This window comes from Microcebus murinus, chromosome 1, assembly GCF_040939455.1.
Source record: "Microcebus murinus isolate Inina chromosome 1, M.murinus_Inina_mat1.0, whole genome shotgun sequence".
Lineage (NCBI taxonomy): Eukaryota > Metazoa > Chordata > Mammalia > Primates > Cheirogaleidae > Microcebus > Microcebus murinus.
In genome coordinates this window covers 156,133,242-156,155,986 of record NC_134104.1, presented here as the reverse complement: position 1 = coordinate 156,155,986, position 22,745 = coordinate 156,133,242, and the positions used below count along the sequence as shown (strand labels likewise).

The following is a 22,745-nucleotide window of genomic DNA, read 5'->3' as shown; positions in this document are numbered from 1 at the left end:
AATCCTAGCTAACCGAATCCAGACGCTTATCAAAAGAATAACCCATCACGACCAAGTGGGCTTCATCCCAGGGAGGCAGGGATGGTTCAACATATGTAAATCTATAAATGCAATTCGCCAAATAAACAGAAGCAAAAACTAAGACCACATGATTCTTTCAATAGATGCAGAAAAAGCTTTTGACAAAATTCAACACCCCTTCATGACACGAACACTTAATAAAATAGACATAGAAGGAACATATCTAAAAATGATTCAAGCCATATATGACAGACCCATAGCCAACATCATACTGAATGGGGGAAAACTGAAAGCATTCCGACTTAGAACTGGAACCAGACAAGGCTGCCCACTATCTCCACTTTCTATTCAACATAGTGCTGGAAGTCCTGGCTACAGCAATCAGACAGGAAATTGGAATTAATGGTATTCAAATAGGGGCAGAAGAGATCAAACTTTCACTCTTTGCTGATATGATATTATTATTTAGAAAACCCCAAAGATTCAACCAAGAAACTCCTGGAACTGATCAATGAATTTAGTAAAGTCTCAGGATACAAAATCAACACACAGAAATCAGACGCATTCATATACGCCAACAACAATCAAATTGAGAACCAAATCAAAGACTCAATTCCCTTCACAATAGCAACAAAGAAATTAAAGTACCTAGGAATATACTTGACCAAGGAGGTAAAAGACCTCTACAGGGAGAACTATGAAACACTGAAGAAGGAAATAGCAGAGGATATAAACAGATGGAGATCCATACCATGCTCGTGGGTCGGCAGACTCAACATCATTAAAATGTCTATACTACCCAAACTGATCTACAGATTCAATGCAATATCTATTAAAATCCCATCAGCATTCTTCACAGATATAGAAAAAATAATTTTATGCTTCGTATGGAATCAGAGAAGACCTCGAATATCAAAAGCAATCCTAGGCAACAAAAACAAAAGGTATTAATAAAAAAAAAAAGAGGTATTAATATGCCAGATATCAAACTATACTACAAAGCTGCAGTAATTAAAACAATCTGGTATTGGCACAAAAATAGGAATATTGACCAATGGAACAGATGTGAGAATCCTGATATAAAACCATCCTCATATAGCCATCTAATCTTTGACAAAGCAGACAATAACATACGCTGGGGAAAAGAATCCCTTTTCAATAAATGGTGCTGGGAAAACTGGATAGCCACCTGTAGAAGGCTAAAGCAGGATCCACACCTTTCACCTCTCACAAAAATCAACTCACTCTGGATAACAGACTTAAACCTAAAGTATGAAACTATTAGAACTCTAGAGGAAAATGTTGGAAACAGTCGCCTAGGCAAAGAGTTTATGAAGAAGTCCCCAAAGGCAATCACAGCAGCAACAAAAATAAATAAATGGGACATGATCAAACTAGAAAGCTTCTGCACAGCCAAAGAAATAGTCATGAAAGTAAACAGACAACCTACAGAATGGGGGAAAATTTTTGCATCCTACTCATCTGATAAGGGGCTGAAAACTAGAATCTACTTAGAACTCACGAAAATCAGCAAGAAAAAATCAAATAACCCTATTGAAAAGTGGGCAAAAGACTTGAACAGAAACTTTTCTAAAGAAGACAGAAGAATGGCCAACAAACATATGAAAAAATACTCAACATCTCTAATCATCAAGGAAATGCAAATCAAAACCACAATGAGATATCACTTAACTCCAGTGAGAATGGCCTTTATCAAAAAGTCTTCAAACAATAAGTGTTGGCGTGGATTCAGAAAGAGAGGAACACTCCTACACTGCTGGTGGGACTGCAAACTAGTTCAACCTCTGTGAAAAGCAATATGGAGATACCTTAAAGCGATACAAGGGGATCTACCATTTGATCCAGCAATCCCATTACTGGGCATCTACCCAAAAGACCCAATGACACTCTACAAAAAAGACACCTGCATCCGAATGTTTATAGCAGCACAATTCATAATTGCAAGGCTGTGGAAACAGCCCAAATGCCCATCAATCCAAGAATGGATTAATAAAATGTGGTATATGTATATCATGGTGTACTATTCAGCTCTAAGATACTGGTATAGTTCCTTAGATGATGATATAGCACATCTTATATTTTCCTGGTTAGAGCTGGAACCCATACTACTAAGTGAAGTATCCCAAGAATGGAAAAACAAACACCACATATACTCACCAGCAAACTGGTATTAACTGAGCAGCACCTAAATGGACACATAGGAACTACAGTATATGGGTATCGAGCAGGTGGGAGGGGGGTGGGGAACGGGTATATACATACATAATGAGTGAGATGTGCACCATCAGGAAGATGGTCACGCTGGAAGCTCAGACTTGTGGGGGGAGGGGGAGGGGCACTTTTTGAAATCTTAAAATTTGTACACGCATATTATGCCGAAATAAAAAAAAGAAAAAAAAAAAAAAAAACAATGGTGAACTAATTAACACTTCTTGCATTACTCCTGGATGGCACTGGAGCCCATTCTTCTAAGTCAAGTATCACAAGAATGGGAAAACAAACACAACATACTCACCATCAAATTGGTACTTATTTATCAACATTTATGTGCATATATGGAAGTAACATTCATTGGGTGTCAGGCAGGCGGAGGGCAGGAGAGAATGGATAAATTCATACCTAATTGGGTGGTGCGCACTGTCTGGGGAATGGGCACACTTACAGCTCTGACTCGGGTGGTACAAAGGCAATATATGTAACCTAAACATTTGTACCCTGGTAATATTCTGAAATAAAATAAAGAAAAAATACCCAATGTCACTAATCATCATGGAAATGCAAATTAAAATCACAATGAGATATATAACCTTACTCCTGTAAGAATGGCTTTTATTAAAAAGTCCAACAACAATAGATGCTGGTGTGGATGGAGAGAGAAAGGAGCACTTAATCACTGTTGGTAGGACTACAAATTAATACAACCCCTATGAAAAACAGTATGGATATTTCTCAAAGGACTAAAAGTAATCCTGCCATTCGATCCAACAATCCCACTACTTGCTGTCTACCCAACAGGAAAGAAGTCATTTTATCGAAAAGACACTTGTACTCGAATTTTTATTACAGTACAATTCACAATTGCAGAGATGTGGAATCAACCCAAGTGCCCCTCAATCATGTGGATTAACAAAATGTGATGTATATATACCATGGAGTACTACTAAGCCATAAAAAAGAATCAATTAATGCCTTTTGCAGTAATTTGGCAGGAAGTGGAGACCATTATCCTAAGCAAAGTATCTCAAGAATGGGAAAACAAATATGTACTCTCTAATAAATTAGAACTAACTGACCACACAAGTACCTAGTGGAAAGTAAAAGTCATTGGAAATCAAGCAAGGGGGAAGAAGAGGAGGGGAAGGGCAGACACAGGTACAATGAACACTATTTGGCTGATGAGCACATTTACAGTCCTGACTCAAGCCATATATTGAGCCCCCCTTAATATTTTGAAATAAAAAATATTAAAGGTACAGACAAAAAAAAAATCCTGAGCCTAACCCATAGAATAAAAATATTGCAAATAAATAAAAATATATATGTACTATAAAAAAAGAGCGTTAGCAGCTGCACTGCAGTAATGCATTTTATATAATTGGCTCACAATAAAAGATAACCTATGCCAACAGGGAATCTTAGTATGGTAAAATAAAGGGGCTTAATGCAACCATAGCTAAACAATGACTACTGGTTATCTAAAAAGAAAGAATTGATAATAAAAACTTTAAAACATAAAAGATCACCATAAGCTTTTGCAAAGAAGAGGAGGCATACTTTTCACTATTCCCCCTAACCCTGTATATACTTAAAAACTGTGGACATTATATACAAAACAAAAATAAGAGATTCTAAAAGGTGGAGAGAAGACAGGAGACCAACTACAGACTTTGAGACACATGGATGACAGTGGTGTATAAGGTTTTCCTTTTGCCTTATAAATCTGCTATTTGAAGTTTAAGAAGCTGAAAACCTGGATAGACCAACAGGCACAGACAAAAAGACTCACAATGAAAGCCTGTTCGCTCTTGCCAAAGGAACAGAGAAGGGTCATTTTGTCAAGACAGAGAACTTTTAGACAATAACCACTATATTGCTGTCCAATACCCCCCCACACACACACACACAAAATGTGGCCTGATCCTTACCCACACAAGCAAGATTAACTAGAGATACTGAAATTTCACCCTCATGAGGTGGTACAGCGGCACTCAAACCATGCACTGGGTTAATGCCAGAGAAGGCTGGATAGGGAGCCAAAACTTTCTATCCTGGTAGCTAATAACAAGCCCCCACCACACAGTGGCAGTGGAGACTAACTGGGTTTATCTGGATTTCCATCCCTAACCAGCATTAATTAAACTCCATCATCCTGCTGTGGTGGTATCAGAGGAACCCAAGGAGAGAGCTAAAACTGAAAAAGTATATGAAGAAATAATAGCATGCTGGTAAGATGTGCAGCAACACTGCTGGTGGGAATGCAAAATGCTATAATTGCTTTAAAAGACATTCTGGCAGTTTCATACAAAACAAAATATAGGCTTACCATATGATGCCTCAGTTGTACTCCTAGGTATTCACCCAATGGATTTGAAAACTAATGTCCACACAAGAAAAAATCTGTACATAAAATTTATACCAGTTTTATTCATAAATGCCAAAACCTGGAAGCAACCAAAATGTCCTTCAATAAGTGAAAGGATAAACAAACTGTAGTACATCCATATTAATACAATGAAATATGATTCAGCAATAAAAATAAATGAGCTGTCAAGCTACAAAAACATGAAGGAAACAACCATATAATGCTAAGTGAAAGAAGTCTTCTGAAAAGGCCACATACTGTATGGTTCCACCTATATGACACTCTACAAAAGACAAAACTATAGAGACAATAAAAAGAACAGTTTGTTGCAGGGTTCACAGGAGAGGTAAAGAGAGATGAGGGAAGAGGAGCACAGGGCACTGTTAGGGCAATGAAATTATTCTGTATGATACTGGAATGATGGATATATGACATTATGCATTTGTTAAAACTCACAGAACTATACAACAAAACAAGTGAAATCTAATGTAAATGATGAATAATATTAACACTATATCAATACTGGTCCATCCATTTTAACAAATGTTCTACACTAATGCAGGACATTTATAAAGGACAAACTGTAGGGGAAAGGTGAACTTTCTGTACTTTTTGTACAATTTTTCTGTAAACCTAAAACTTTAAAAATAAGCTCTAATAAAAAATGTAAAATAAAAAAATAGCAGAAAACTTTACAAATTTGGTAAAAGATATAAACCTACAGATTCAAGAAGCAGAGTGAATCCCAAACAGGAATAAACCCAAAGAAATGCAAGCCAAAACCCAATACATTTACACTTCTAAATACTACAGCCAAAGAAAAACACCCTACCTCACATAGAGTGAAAAAACAATTCAAGGCTGGGCATAGCGGCTCACGCACCTGCACTTAAGTAGGCCAAGGTGGGAGGACCACTTGAGGCCAGGAGTTCAAGATCAGCCTAGGCAACAAAGCAAGACCCCATCTCTACAACAGAAAAATTAGCTGGGCACAGTGGCACATGCTTATAGCTCCAGATACTAAGGAGGCTGAGGTAGGAGGAACGCTTGAGGCCAAGAGTTAGAGGCTGCAATAAACTGTGATCGCACTACTGCATTCCAGCCTGGTCAACAAAGCGAAACTCTGTCTCACACACAAAACAAAACAAAACAAAACAAAACAATTTAAATCACTGGGAATTTTTCGTCAAAACCATAAAGAATAGCAGCACCAGTCCAATAGCCTAAAGCTTCTACAACCCAAATACCCATCAGCTGATGAATGAATAAATGAACTGTGGTATATCCACACAATGGAATATTAAGCCATACAAAGGAATAAAGTGCTGATACATTAATACATACTATAACATGGATGAACCCTGAAACCATTATGATGAATGAGAGGGGCCAGACACAAAAGGCATATATTATATGATTTCATTTATATGAAATATTCAAATAGGCAAATCCATAGAGACAAAATGACTGTCAGGGGCTAGAGGATGGAAGAATAACTGCATAGTGGGTTGAGGGGTTTCTGTCTGGGGTGATAAAAATGTTTTGGGATAATGGTGATACTTATAAAACATTATAAACATACTAAATGATATTCATGGTAAATATTATCTTATGTATATTTTGCCATATATTTTAGTTTTTTAAAAATATATAAAATAAAGGTGGAGGATCAAAAATGGCGGAGTAAAGGTAATCCCCCAAATTCCTGTTCCCAGAGAAAGCAGACATAGATTTTGGTCTCCTACACAGGAGTGGAACTCTCCCCGACAAGAAGAGTATTGTGAATCGGCAGAGATTCACCATGGGACTCTCAAAAATGGAAAAAACAAGGTGAACAGAAGATAAGATTGCATTCTCTGGTGAGTGCAAAACAAACAATAGGGCATAGAGCACGGGAGGGCTCCGGCCCACCAGAACAGGGGGTGAAGTGGGATCAGACCTACAGAAGAACTTCTTGCTTCTCCATTGACCTCAACATCCACCCAGCCAGGGACCTGCCTGAAGGTGGTGCAAAATCGCAGCAGGAGTAGTGGGAGCTGTAGACAGTGGTCATTAGCAGAAAGCACCGTGAACCCCATGGAGCCCCATGCTAGGACGGCACCAAGTGGGGAGGAAACCAGTCTGAGCTGAAAGGTGAGGCACTTAGATATCTTGCCTCTGGTAACCAGCAGGACCAGTCCTATAGAGGTGTTTACTAAGTAGGGGACTCTAAGCTGGAACCATCTAGGGCAAATAGGCCAACCCAGGGTGGGTCAATAAGAGCAAGAGCTATGGTTGAACAGGCGAGAGTCAGTGGGAAGGCGACACGGAGGAAGCAACAGGGTGTCCTGATGACCCAGCTCCCCAATCCGGCACCTGCCACCTCCTGAACAGTCACCCCCAGTGCTGGTACTCTGTGAGTGGGCAGGTGGTCACCATAGTGGGGGTCCACAGCTCAGCCGCCGTGGTGGGGTATGGTATGGTGGGTAGATCCCCTCCCCCAGCCCAGAGACTCTCCTGAAAAATTCCACCCTTATACAATCTACATTCAACTAACCAGGCCTGTCTTGATTGACTAATTCTGAACTCTAGTACTAAGGAGGCTAACGCCAAGGGGAGTTACAGCCCCTGGGGCCCCAGGGTGTAGGGCAGACTCCTCCCCCTAGCCCGCATCTTTCCTGCTGAAAGCAGTAGGCTCTAGCCTAGAGGCAGGGTGAGACAAGAAAAACCACTTTCCCCCAATATAGGATGAATCCACTGGGCCTTGGCACAGATCAATAGCTGAAAGCCAAATGACTTTGCTATCCAGATGAGTTTAGGTCACCCAGTTGATCAAAACGCTGGGGTTGGATCTCCTCCCCCAGTCAGCTGCCAACAGTCAGGGCCTTGGTCAAGGAACAAATCTCCCACAAGTGGCCACAATAGGCTCCACAAGTAACCCCTCCCCATCAGGTGTGGCCTACTAAGTGCGGTGGAAGAGCTTCCACCAGTGGAAGATCAAGAAACCATACAAGGGAGGACGCCCAGGTTGCCTCCTTCACATACCACGCACAGAAATAGGGTATACACAGAGTCTGTTACGTATCATATAAAAACAACAGCTGATCCAGATGGGGAGGGCTCAGCAGAAGAAATCTGGAACTATGAAGAATCAAACCGAACACACTCCCCCAAAGAGATACACCAGCTCTCAAGCAATGGTAATTCACCAAACCCAAAACACTAAAATGACAGAAGAATTTCAAAATTTGATTGTAAGAAAGTTCCATGATATGCAAGAAAAAATGGATAATCAACACAAACAAACCACAAAAAGAATCCAGGACTTGGAAGAAAAATTCACTAAAGAAATCGAGATCTTAAAGGAAAATCAATCCAATCTCCTGAAAATGAAGAATTTATTCAGGGTACTATAAAACATAGTGGAAAGCCTCAAAAATAGGGTGGACCAAAGAGAAGAAAGAATCTCAGAGATTGAATATAACACCTTCAAATCAAATAAGTTAATCACAGAGATAGAGCAGAAAAATAAGAGACATGACCAAAGCTTACAAGAATTGTGGGATTGTATGAAGAAATATTACCTGACACTGTTACGGATTCCGGAAGGGGAGGAAGAAAAAAACGCAAGGGTTGGATAAGCTATTTGAAGACATAATTGAGGAAAATTTCCCAGGTTTTGCCAAAAAGCTAGATATGCAAGTACAAGAAGCTCAAAGGAACCCTGGGCGATACAACACAAACAGGAAACCACCACAGCACGTAGTCATCAGACTGACCAAAATATCAACAAAAGAGACCCTTCTACAAGCTGTAAGGCAAAAGAATCAAGTTATATACAAAGAAAAGCCGATAAGAGTAACACCAGACTTCTCAACTGAAACCTTACAAGAAAGGAGACTGGGGACCGATTCTCACTCTTCTGAAACAGAATAATGCACAGCCTAGAATCTTGTACCCTGTAAAACTAAGTTTTGTATATGAAGGAGAAATCAAGACATTCTCAGATAAGGAAAGACTGAGGAAATTCACCAAGACAAGATCAGCCCTAAAAGAAGTACCCAAAACAGTGTTACACACAGATCAGCATAATAAATACTCATGAACATAAAAACACTCAAAAGCTAAAGATTAAAGGGGATGGTCATGATGGAGACTCAGACTTTGGGGGGGAGGGGGGGAAATGGGCATTTATTGAAACCTTAAAATCTGTACCCCCATAATATGCCAAAAAAAAAAAAAAAGATTAAAGGCCAGATATCACAATGGCTTAAGAGAGAAATCAAAGCAACAACGTCCAAACCAACAGAATGAACAGCAATCAACCCCACATATTAGTTCTCTCAAAAGTGGCTTGAACTCCCCACTCAAGAGACATAGGCTGGCTGAATGGATAAAAAAATACAATCCAAGTATCTGATGTCTTCAGGAAACACACCTAACCTTCAAGGATGTATATAGACTAAAAGTAAAGGAGTGGAGATCAGTATTTCAAGCAAACGGAAGCCAAAAGAAGGCTGGCGTGGCAGTTCTGATTTCAGATAACTTGGTTTTTAAACCAACAAAAGTAGTGAAAGACAAACAGGCCTTTCATCTAATGGTGAAGGGTATAGTTAAACAAGAAGACATAATAATTTTAAATATATATGCATCCAACTTAGGTGCACCCAGATTCATAAAGCAAACCTTACTGGATCTAAGCAAATTGATAAACAGCAACCCCAAAATAGCTGGAGATTTCAACACCCCACTGACGGCACAAGACAAATTCTCCAAACAGAAAATTAATAAAGAAATAATGGACTTAAACAAAACTCTAGAACATTTGGGCCCGACTGACATTTACAGGACATTCTACCCAAAATCCACTGAATATACGTTCTTCTCATCAGCTCATGGGACATTCTTTAAGATTGACCATATCCTAGGACATAAAGCAAGTCTCAAAAAAATTAAATATATAGAAATTATACCACATATCTTCTCAGATCACAGTGGAATAAAAGTAGAAATCAACCCTAACAGAAACTCACATTCCTATACAAAAATGTAGAAATTAAACAGCCTTCTGCTAAACGATTACTTCATAAATGAGGAAATCAAGATGGAAATCAAAAAATTCTTTGAACTTAATGACAATGAAGAGACAAGTTATCAAATCCTCTGGGACACAGCTAAAGCAGTACGGAGAGGAAAGTTTATTTCCATAAATGCCTATATCCAAAAGTCAGATCACAAATAGACAATCTAATGAATCAACTCAGAGAGCTGGAAAAAGAAGAACAGACCAACCCCAAACCCAGCAGAAGAAGTGAAATCAACAAGATCAAATCAGAACTAAATGAAATTGACAACAGGGAAACTATACAAAAGATTAATAAAACAAAAAGTTGGTTCTTCAAAAAAATTAACAAAATTGAAAAGCCTTAGGCTAGACTAACGAAAAGCTAATAAGCTCCACCAGAAACAAAAAAGGAGATATCACAACCAATCCCATGGAGATACAAGATATAATCTACGAATACTACAAAAACCTTTATACACACAAACTGGAAAATGTGGAGGAAATGGACAAATTTCGAGAAACACACAGCCTCCCTAGGATCAACCAGGAAGAAATAGAATTCCTGAACAGACACATATCAAAAGCCGAAATAGAAACAGCAATTAAAAACCTTCCTAAAAATAAAGTCCCAGCCCAGATGGTTTCTCACCCAAATTTTACCACACTTACAAAGAAGAACTAGTGCCTATCCTGCAGAAATTATTCCTCAACATTGAGAAGGATGGAATCCTTCCAGAATCATTTTACCAAGCCAACATCACTTTGATCCCAAAACCAGGAAAGGATGCAACAAAGAAAGAAAACTACAGACCGATATCACTTATGAAGATAGATGCAAAAATTCTCAACAAAATTCTAGCTAACCGAATCCAGATTCTTATCAAGAAAATAATCCATCACGACCAAGTTGGCTTCATCCCAGGGATGCAGGGATGGTTCAACATACACAAATCTATACATGTAAATCACCATACAAACAGAAGCAAAAACAAAGACCGTATGATCCTTTCAATAGATGCAGAAAAAGCATATGACAAAATTCAACACCCTTTCATGATAAGAAGACTTAATAAAATAGGCATAGAAGGGGCATACCTAAAAATGATTCAATCTGTATCTTTAACAGGTGCTTACTGTTTCTCCAATAAACCCTATATTACAGTTGTACTGTATCAACAGTTAAGCCATACCTCTGTTAAATGACTGAGTCCCTATTGCCAGAAAGACAAAGTCCAAGTTCCTTAGCACTCTTTGTATTCTTTGGTATACACGACTCTAAATATGGGTCCAACCTACCTTTCCTGCCTTGTCATTCATCACTCTCATGTACTATGCTCTAGCCTGCTTGTACTATATTTACCATTCCCTAAGTATGTCTTGAGATTTTTTGCTGTACAAAACATTGTATAAGGCACTATTCCTATCTCATGGAATTCTAGGCACCCTGTTAACAATAATTGTATGAAAGCTGATCCTGAAACCACAAAATGTAAGTAAATATAAATTCTACTAAATTTTATTCTTTTCCACTTTAGTATGTTTTATAAAAAGCACAAAACTGAAGTCAAATATTTGTTGTCCTTTTTCTTAATTTTATTCTCCTAATCTTTATTTTTTATGTATGTTCTTAATAAAGTTAATATTTTGATGACCCTAACAAATATATAACATGATATTTCATCAGTGAAAGATAACACTATGTCTCAAAACTTTGTTTTGGTCTCTAAAATTATAAAGTCAAGCTAAATTTTTCCCTAAAAGTATATGCTTCAAAATTAAAGTCCTCAAAAAAATGCAAGACAAAAAAACTATCATTCTTAAAATCACTCAGTATAAAATTTAGTAAACAGGCCAGGCATGGTGGCTCACGCCTGTAATCTTAGCACTCCGGGAGGCCGAGGCAGATGGATTATTTGAGCTCAGGAGTTCCAGACCAGCCTGAGCAAGAGCGAGACCCCATCTCTACTAAAAACAGAAAGAAATTAGCTGGACGACTAAAAATATACAGAAAAAATTATCCGGGCATGGTGGCGCATGACTGTAGTCCCAGCTACTCAGGAGGCTGAGGCAGGAAGATTGCTTGAGCCCAGGAGTTTGAGGTTACTATGAGCTAGGCTGATGCCATGGCACTCTAGCTGGGACAACAGAGTCAGACTCTGTCTCAATAAATAAATAAACAAACAAACAAAGATATATATTTCCTTAACATGCTTTGCATATACTATATAATTTTAACATGCAGTAGTGAAAACATACAACTGAAAGAGTATTTTATAATCACCCAGTTTTTCCTTCTAAATGTTATATCTTACTATAAATTACTGAAGGGGAAAAGAAGATTAAACTTGGCAAGATTTGTCACTAAACCATTTTATAAGGAGAAATGTGTCAATATGTATCCCTAATTCAGACATTTTATTTTAGGTATTTCAAGTGTTACTTCATTATTAGTATAAATCATATAGCCAATGATATACTTTGATAAATATCCTTTTATTTTTCTCTAACCACTAATAGCTATGAAAACTCTCTAGAAAATGTTATTTCTTATGACCATAATATTAACACAAATAAAAGATACAGAGGGATGCATTTATTTTTATAGTATTTTACGTATATGGTATCACTAAATGGTTACCCTTACAAACACTAGATAACTGGTTCCACAAAATGTCACTGCCACAGGATGAAATTCAGTTGTTAATACTTAACTTATTAATATTAATATTTAATTCAGTGTTAATTTTAAGTTTAAGAATACAAATACAAGCTATTAACAGGTATATAGGTACATGTTGCTATAAACAATATAATAACCTAAGATTCTAGAATGGAGTTGATATTACCAAAATACACAATCTCAGAATTACCACATAAGCCCAAAGTGAAGAAATTAAAGAAGTCTGATAGGACAAAAATAGCTCTAATACTTTATTATAGTATGATTTAGTTTCCTCATTTTGATTAATTTGTTAAACCATAACTAAGACTAATCATAAAATGGCCTCTCCCACAGAGTCCAAATACTTTTGTTGTAGGAAAGAGAATTTAGAACTAGGTATGAAGTTCTGAGTACTTCTGAAGTACTGAGTACTAAAATAAAACTCTAATTACCCTGCTAGAGAAGCCATGAGGAGAAGCCACATGGAGAGAGAGAGAGAGAGCCAGAGACTACATGCAAAAGCTTACTTATCCTGGTAGTCCAAATGAGGACAACCTTCCAGCAATCCTTGCAAAGATGCCAGACATGTGGTAAATGTTCTTGGACATTCCTGCCAGTAGAGCCCCCAGATGCCACATGTACCAGAATAAGTAACTTCCCAGCTGACCCAGTCAAGCCACAAAATCTTGAGAGATAAAATGAGTATTAGTATAACCCACTATATTTTGATGTACTTTTATTATACAGCAATAGATGATCAAAGCAATTATGTTTAATATTTTAAGAGTATTATCATTCATATCTAAGAGTATTTGTGTTTTTTAAGCCACACAGTATATATCAATTTGATAATTTAATCATAAATAAACAATAATTTCAATAGCCATAGTCTCCACACTGATCCTCAAAATACTAGTATTGGAAGCAAGGTGGCAGGGGGTGGGGGTGGCCAAGATCACAAATATTACTAAAAATAAATAAATAGCTTGTAGTATCAAATTACAACTTTCTATTCGTTTCTCGCTTATTCAAGTTCTAACTTTTCAACAATTTTAAATTAAAATTTAAAAAACAAAATACAAACTATTCCCATACAAGCATTCCTGAGTATGTTTCAAAATGACAAATACAAAGAAAAAAATTACCTCTGAGCAGTGCTTCTCAACCAGGGGCATTTCTGCCCCTGTGACACATTTGGCAATGTCTGCAGTTCTTTTTTGCTGCCACACTAGGGGAGAGGGAGTTACTTGTATCTAGTGGGTAGAGGCCATATATACTGCTAAACATCTGACATTGCACAAGACAGTCTCCCACAATAAAGACTCATCTGGTCCAAAATGTCAACAATGCCAAAAATAGGAAACACTGGCAGAGGCATTAAAATTTGAAGATACTGTTTCCTTATAATCATTACCTTAAAAACAAATAAAATTGAATGATTCTACTGGCAAAACTGGTAGTTGGAACTCTGAATTTTTGTTTTGTTTTTTGTTTTTGAAATAGAGTCTCACTCTGTTTCCCAGGCAGTGCTGTGGGGCGTCATCATAGCTTACTAAAACCTCTAACTCCTGGATTCAAGCAATCCTCCTGCCTCAGCCTCCCAAGTAGCTGGGACTATAGGTGAATGCCACTGCACCTGGTTGATTTTTCTATTTTTTTTTTTTAATAGTAGAGATGGGGTCTCATTCTTGCTCAGGCTGGTCTCAAGCTGAGCTCAAGCTATCAGTCTGCATCAGCCTCCCCAAGTGCTATGATTACAGGCACAAGCTACTGCACCCAGCCTTCTTTTTTAATAAAAAGACTATTTTTACATTTTCCTATATAAGAAAAGACATAACACATCAAATATTATACTACAGAAAATACAAGAAAAGCTGAAAGTATTAATTATATGAAAGAGTAGGCAGAAAGTTTTTACAAATGTATTACTGGAAAATAATATTCCTGACTGTATTATAACTGCTAATCAAAATATATTTGGGAGCCAGTTGCAGTGGCTCACACCTGTAATCCCAGCACTTTGGAAGGCCAAGGTGAGAGGATTGCTTGAGGCCGGAGCTTGAGACCAGCCTGAGCAACATAGCAAGACCTCATCTCTACAAAAATTAGTAAAATTAGCCAAGCAGGATCATACATGCCTATAGCCCTAGTTACTCAGGAGACTGAGGAAGAGGATCACTTAAGCCCAGGGGTTTGAGGCTGTAGTGAGCTATTACTATGTCACTGCACTCTAGCCTGGGTGACAGAGTAAAACCTTGCCTCAAATATAAATATAAATAAATATACATATATATTTGTTTGATCAAATTAAAATTATAATAGATCAAGCACATAAAATCTAGTATATAAAATTAGTATTCTGTACAAATAACTTTTGTTTAAATTCATATTTGTACAAGGATATTATGATCAACAGAGAAATGTCTAATTGGACATTATTTGAAAATTTTTTCTATGTTGTATTTTAGAAATAAATTCATCTAACTAATCATGTGGTTCCACAGGACTAGGCCTACAAATAAGTCAATTTACTTTTTGCCAAAAACTTGAAGGAAAAAATATTAAAAACCCTAAATATGCTTTTTCAAGATAAGCTTTGCAGCTATGACCATATTTGCATTTTTTTGTTCTTTAGAAAAACCATTTTAATACTGCTGGACAGAGAAGAAGCTGATGCAATTCTGTAAAGGAAACAATGATTGTGGCTACTGTAAAAGGTAGAGGAGTAAGAATAGTTGTTATATCAAACATACTAAACATCTCCTTCCTACATTAGAAAAGGCAACAATAAATGTTTCATTACCTTCACATTTGGCTTCTTTGTTGAAACTCCTCTGTACCAACCTAAAACAAATCACAAAAGGATATTAAAATCATATTGTTGTCATTTTCTGTAAGAGACATAATAGTATTTTTAGAAAAAATATATGAATGCAAATCTTTCTTTAAAACACCAACTGTTGCTTTATTAGGATCTAGAGTTGTCATAGCAATTTATTCTAAACAGAGCAGTCTTATGATGAATACGACATTCCCAATTTTCATTACAATGCATAAAGCCTTGCAACTGAAGACAACACAAAAAATTAGAAAATACCTCAGAGGACATAGTAATTAAACAGCACAAAAACTCCCAGATAAAGGTATTTGGGCAGAGAAATGCTAAAATTATATTGCTTTTTTTGTGCCAGATAGGGAATACAGCCGAGACCTTCTGTTTCCTGGTCTCAATTAATTTCCCAAGCAGTATACTACACTACTCTCATTTCTTCGCCTTCCAGCTGCTAAAGTCAACATCCCTGCTAGTGCAGATCTTCCTCTTGATCTATTTTCTTCTAGCATTCATATACAGAGCATACTATCCAAAGTTTCACTTATACAATAAAAAACAATATTCAGAGAAAGGGAATTTTACTGCCAACGTTTCTCAATTCCAATCTATTATTTTCAGAACTTTGCTATAGTCTACTAGGTTTTAAGAGGAAACAGGCCGGGCGCGGTGGCTCACGCCTGTAATCCTAGCACTCTGGGAGGCCGAGGCGGGCGGATTGCTCAAGGTCAGGAGTTCAAAACCAGCCTGAGCGAGACCCCGTCTCTACCATAAAAATAGAAAGAAATTAATTGGCCAACTAATATATATAATATAAAAATCAGCCGGGCATGGTGGCTCGTGCCTGTAGTCCCAGCTACTCGGGAGGCTGAGGCAGGAGGATTGCTTGAGCCCAGGAGTTTGAGGTTGCTGTGAGCTAGGCTGACGCCATGGCACTCACTCTAGCCTAGGCAAGAAAGCGAGACTCTGTCTCAAAAAAAAAAAAAAAAAAAAAAAGAGGAAACAGTTGCAATGGGTAAGAGAGGAGCCAAGAGTTGTATCTAAAAGAGGGAGATGAAGAAAAGAGGAAAAAAGAGACTGTTGATAATGGCTAATTTTAATTGAGAGCTTATTGTTGGAGCCTGTTTCATGTATTAATCTTTAAAACTCACAAAAAAAGCTATGAAGAACCAACTTTTTCCTCAATTGAAAATATAACAAACAATAAAAGAAGAGATAGCCTTGCTTCTGTTGAGTACAACAGCTGAAATAATAAATTTCATTAACTCATCTTAAACTTTGAATCTCAATTTCTTCACTTATTTTTTTAAATTGTGATAACCTTATCAGTGTGCCACTTTACAGTATCTTTAGAAACATAATAGAAATGGACATCAACAAGTATGGCAGAATAGGATTCTCCAAAAGCCTTTCCTCAATAGAAGCAATCAAAACATTATAAAGTTACAGTAATCAAGTCAGTATTGTACTGGCAAAAGATTAAGCAAAAAGATCAATAGAACCAGAGTCCAGATATGGACCCACATAACTATAGTCACTTATCTTTTACAAAAGAGGAAAAATAATACAATGGAAAAAGACAGCATTTTCAACAAAAGGTACTAGAACAACTGGACATTAATATGCAAAAAAATAAATCTACACATAGACTTTATACTAGTAAAAATAAAATTAATTCAAGGCTGGCACAGTGGTTCACACTTATAATCCTAGCACTTTATGAGGCCAAGCTGGGAAGACCACTGAAAGCCAGGAATTTTAGAACTACCTTGGTAACAGCTAGAGCCCAGCTCTACAAAAACATTAAAAATAGCCAGGCGTGATGGCACACACCTGTAGTCCCAGCTACTTGGGAGGCTGAGATAAGAGGATCAGTTGAGCCCAGGAATTTGAGGCTGCAGTAAGCTATGATGATGCCACTTCACTCTATCCCAGGCAACAGAGTGTGGGAGACCCTGTCTCAAAAAATAAAAAATAAAAAATTAACTCAAAATAAATCACAGACCGGCCGGGCGCTGTGGCTCACGCCTGTAATCCTAGCTCTTGGGAGGCCGAGGCGGGCGGATTGCTCAAGGTCAGGAGTTCAAAACCAGCCTGAGCAAGAGCGAGACCCCGTCTCTACTATAAAAATAGAAAGAAATTAATTGGCCAACTGATATATATATATAAAAAAAATTAGCCGGGCATGGTGGCACATGCCTGTAGTCCCAGCTACTCGGGAGGCTGAGGCAGGAGGATCGCTTGAGCCCAGGAGTTTGAGGTTGCTGTGAGCTAGGCTGACGCCACGGCACTCACTCTAGCCTGGACAACAAAGCGGAGACTCTGTCTCAAAAAAAAAAATAATAAAAAAAAAAATAAATCACAGACCTAAATGTAAAATGCAGAACTATAAAATTCCTAGGAGGTAACAAAGGAGAAAAATCATAGTGACCTTGGGTACAGCAATGACTTTTATTTTTATTTTTTTCTGAGACAGAGTCTCGCTTTATTGCCCAGGCTAGAGTGAGTGCCGTGGCATCAGCCTAGCTCACAGCAACCTCAAACTCCTGGGCTCAAGCAATCCTCCTGCCTCAGCCTCCCGAGTAGCTGGGACTACAGGCATGCACCACCATGCCCGGCTAATTTTTTCTATATATATTAGTTGGTCCATTAATTTCTTTCTATTTATAGTACAGACGCGGTCTCGCTCTTGCTCAGGTTGGTTTCGAACTCTTGACCTCGAGCAATCCACCCGCCTTGACCTCCCAGAGTGCTAGGATTACAGGCGTGAGCCACCACACCTGGCCTGAGCAATGACTTTTAAATACAACACCAAACATATAATCCATGAAAGAAATAACTGATAAGCTAGACTTTATTAAAATTAAAACTTCCGCTCTGTGAAAGACACTGTCAAGAGAATGAGAAGAAAAGCCTCAGACTGGAAGAAAATATTTACAGAAGACATATCTGATAAAGGACTGTTATCCAAAATATACAAATAACTCTAAAACTCAACAATAAGAAAATAAACAGCCCAATTTAAAAATGAGCAAAAGATCTTGACAGATACCTCACCAAATAAGATATATACAGATGGCAAATAAGAATGCAGGCCAGCGTGGGGGTTCATGCCTGTAATCCTAGCATTCTGGGAGGCTGAGGCGGGAGAATCATTTGAGCTCAGGAGTTTGAGAGCAGCCTGAGCAAGAGCGAGATCCCACCTCTACTAAAAAAATAGAAATTAGCTGGACGACTAAAAAACATATATATAAAAAAAAAATTGCTGGGCATAGTGGCGCATGCCTATAGTCGCAACTACTCGGGAGGTTGAGGCAGGAGGATCTCTTGAGTCCAGGAGTTTGAGGTTGCTGTAAGCTAGGCTGATGTCATGGTGGTCTAGCCCAGGCAATAGAGTGAGACACTCTGTCTCAAAAAAAAATAAAAAAATAAGTAAGAATACAAATCTGTACCCCCATAATATGCCGAGAAAAAAAAAAGAATTAGTAATATGTAACAAATATATTAAAAAAAAGAATACAAAAAGATGCACAATGTCATTATGTGATTAGAGAATTACAAATTAAAACTATGAAATACCACTACATACCTATTAGAATGGCCAAAATCCAGAACGCTAACAACACCAAAAGCAGGTGAGGATATGTAGCAACAGGAACTCTTACTCATTGTTAACAGGAATACAAAATGGCACAGGCACTTTGGAAGAAAGCTTGGTGGTTTCATACAAAACCAAACACACATATAATACCACATAATCTAGAAATCCACTACTTGATACTTAATCAAATGAGTTGAAAACCTACATCTACACAAAAAACCACAACTGGATGTTTACAGCAGCTTTATTCATAACTTCTGCCAAACCTTAGAAGCAAGCAAGATGTCCTTCAATAGGTGACTGGACAAGTAAACTGTGGTATATCCATACAATGGAATGTTATTCAGCAACAAAAAGCAATGAGCAATCAAGCCATAAAAAGACACTGAGGAACTTTAAAAGCATATTATTGATGCATTTAACACAATATAATGGTAATGAATATGTGATATCATGCTCCCTTGTAGTCAATCCTCCTCTCCAACCCTGGCAACTACTGATCTTCAACCCACCCCTCCACTGCAGCCATACTAGTCTCCCTGCAATTCATTCAACTTACTAAGCAGGCTACCAACTCAGGGCCTTTACACTTTTTGTACCATATACCTGGACTAATCCTCCCACCCTCCACCCCCACAGAACCACAGGATTGCTTCCTCAGTTCCATTTTCTCTGCCCACATGTTGTCTTCTCAGAAAGGCCCTAATCATCCTAATATGAATACACAGAAGACAGAAGTTCCCTCCCCTTCCCCACATACGGTCACTCTATTTCCCTTTACCTGTTTTATCTTTCCTTACTCTTCTTAATGAAATAGGGACTTTATTTTATTCTTATATAGCTGAGCTTCAGTAGCTAAAAGAACGCTCAACTTACATTAGACATGTTAGGTAGATAGGAAACTCCGGCTCTGCTAAGGACTAAGGCTCTCCTAGGAACTAAAGCTGGTGCCTGGCCTTGGTACTGCCTTGAGCAACTGCCTCACCTAGGGGAAGGAGAAAGTCCTGCCAATCTACAAAAGAATGCAGGGAATTCCCAAGCCTGTGGGCCAGACAGCCAGGCATAATAGGGTCTGAAAAATGACCTAGAGTAACCTAAGGTTAATTATGTCATTAACTGTACATCAAAGTGGTTCCACGGTGAAGTTTGAACCATGAGGAGGGCCCAATCCAGATAATATGAAACAAGACCCCAGACCATAACCAGTGCCTCTTGTTACAACAGGAGGCTCATTCGTGCATAGTGAATGTATCTTGCTCTTCCGCAATAAACTTCCTTTTGTACTGGCCTTGCTATCAGTGAATCTGGTCATTCTTTGGCCAAGAGCACACCAAGAACTAAGAACTGACTGCCAACCTGACACTCAAATATTTGGTGATTGATTATATTTACTAAAAATTATAAAATCACCTAAAACAAAATATAAAGATAGGAAATTCAATAATATATATCCAAAAAGTCCACATTAAAAATATCAAAAACCTGGATTCTAAAAATGCATTTATTACTAAATGATTAAAAATTAAGGAATAAATGAAACTAACTTTCTAATTGAGATGTAATGTTAATTCTTATTTTATACTGAAATTATTAGAGATTTCAGAATTTAAGAGTTATTCAAAGTATGTTCTATTTAAGCAATTAGTCCACAAAGGAAATGAAAAAATATGTAAAAGTGTTTTAAATAAAAAATATCCACATTAGGCTGAAGAGCAAGAAGCAAATGCAGATTTTAGAAAGATGGGGGATTTACTATACTTTTAAAGACAACAAAATTCAGAGAAATTACATACTGCTTATACGTAATTAATGTACAAAAAAATAGAAGAAACTGAGAATATTAGATAATTGTCACAGAAGTAGGAAAGAGGTATACCAGAGCCTATGTGTGCTTATCATCACTAAGTACGTGCTCAGAAATTACCTGCTGTGAGAATAAAATGAGATAGGTACAGGTTTTCATTTATCAATTTAACTCTGGATTACACCTTTCATGATTGGTCATGCCAAACACACTTTGTATATAAATCAAAAAGTTACTTCAAAGGTCAGATGTGGTGGCTCATACCTATGATCCTAGCACCCTGGGAGGCTGAGACAGGAGGATCACTCTGAAGGATGGCTTGAGGTCAGGAGTTCAAGACCAACCCAAGCAAGGGTGAGACACCACCCCTCCCACCCCGAGATCGGCTGGAACCTGTAGTCCCAACTACTCGGAAGGTGGAGGGAGGAGGATCGCCTGAGCCCAGGAGTTTGAGGTTGCTGTGAGGTAGACTGACACCATGGCACTCTAGCCCAGGCAACAAAGGAAGACTCTGTCTCCAAAAAAAAAGTTACTTCAAACCTAATTTTTACCAAAAAAAAGAAACTTTTTTTAAAAATTTAATCCCATTAGGTTAGACAAGCAAATCAGTAAGAAGGGAAATACAAATTAAGTAAGAAATCTATTTGGCAAAATATTTTGGGTCTTAGGTATAAATATATTAAAGATGAATCTGTGTGGAAGCTGCAATTACTTAAACATTCAGACATAAATGGTGGTTATCTACCCTTGTTCCATGCTCTGTGCTAGGTGTTTTCACATCTATAATCACAAACACTACTGAATACCACTTTGTTAAGTATGCATTCTTATTTAGATTATGAAGTGTCCTTGCCAGCCAACCAATGCAAGTGAGGCTATCCCAAAAAGCCAACAGTACCCCTACAATTGCTACTGACAGAAAGGCTGCAGAACAGTGTCAGCAGTGTTAACCCAAAAGAATGAAGCCTCTATATAGATCAAACCACATGACAGTCAACAATCAGCAGTCCTTTACAAAGATTCTGGGGGCAAATCAATCAAGCCAGATCTAAAGCACCAAACACAGTCCAACAAAAAGTAGCATTCAACAAGAAGTTTCAAGCTTTTTATTTTAAAGGTATAACATATATTCCACACTGACAAAAGGAAAAATGTAAATTTATTTACCCCCAATCCCTGGCCAACAACTGCATAGGAAGTAGAGACAGGCAGAACACAAGCACAATTTCTCTTCCATGAGAAGATCATCGTAATTTAAAATAGTCTAATAAAAAACGTCATGGTTCTTTGTGAACACTTGCATGAGGATCCAATTTAGAGATCATTTAAATATCCAATTATGAATTCAAAAGTCAAAAATGAAATTTGTAACTTTTTTAAAATACTGGTGTTTTTCCCCCTTAGTCCATCAGTAAAAATAGGCACAGCCATCCAATTCTGGATCCCTTTTCCAATTATATAACTAGTAATAGGCAGGAAAGAAAGTGCCAACGACCTGCAAAAATAAAAAACTTATAAGAGAATTGAGCCCTAAAATGAGGGGAACATTATTATTCAAAAAATCTATATTCAAAAATCCTCCATTATTTTCACTGAAAAGTTTAAAGAATAACTTTGTGTATTTGCATAATTTAATGCTATATTAAATCTTCATATATGAGCTATAAGTACAAAAGATAGTCACCAATATATATATGTACATTAAAAAACTGAGAATATTTACCTTCCAAATGAGTTATTATTCCCTTAAAATTAGTCACTCTGAAGAGGCATAAACAAATTTCAATAATACTGACACTGATCAAGCTATTTTTAAGTTCTTTTAAAATTAAAACACATATAAAACATGCTTATGAACTTTTGGTTCTAGTTCTGATACTTTGCTCTGGACAAATAAAAAGGCTGAACAAAATACATGAAACAAGTGTATAAGGGCACTGGAGAGCAACTATCTTAGATGGAATTTACAACACTCTAATCCCCAAAAGAAAGAAACCACATTGAGTTGAGCTCCTCAGTCACCTGACTTTTTCCCTGAGGGCATCCCAGCAGAAAATGACAGCTCATTGAGATATGGAGAAAAATGTTGACACTGAGGGCTACCAAAGCAACTGAGCCTTTCAGGAACAAAATTCCAGAAAGAAGGTACAGTAAATCCAAAATTCTGTATACAATCTCCA

At 37.6% G+C, this 22,745-nt stretch overlaps 1 protein-coding gene across 9 annotated transcripts in view; it reads right to left on the bottom strand.

Annotated features, from left to right (window-relative positions):
- DOCK3 (dedicator of cytokinesis 3) overlaps positions 1–22,745 on the bottom strand; it is a 599,374-nt gene that overhangs the window by 456,435 nt on the left and 120,194 nt on the right. For all 9 annotated transcript variants that reach the window (XM_012771410.3, XM_076008055.1, XM_076008080.1 and 6 more), the window contains exon 3: positions 15,134–15,174. In XM_012771410.3, the coding sequence (XP_012626864.1) occupies positions 15,134–15,174 (41 nt within the window). The remainder of the gene's footprint in view (positions 1–15,133; positions 15,175–22,745) is intronic.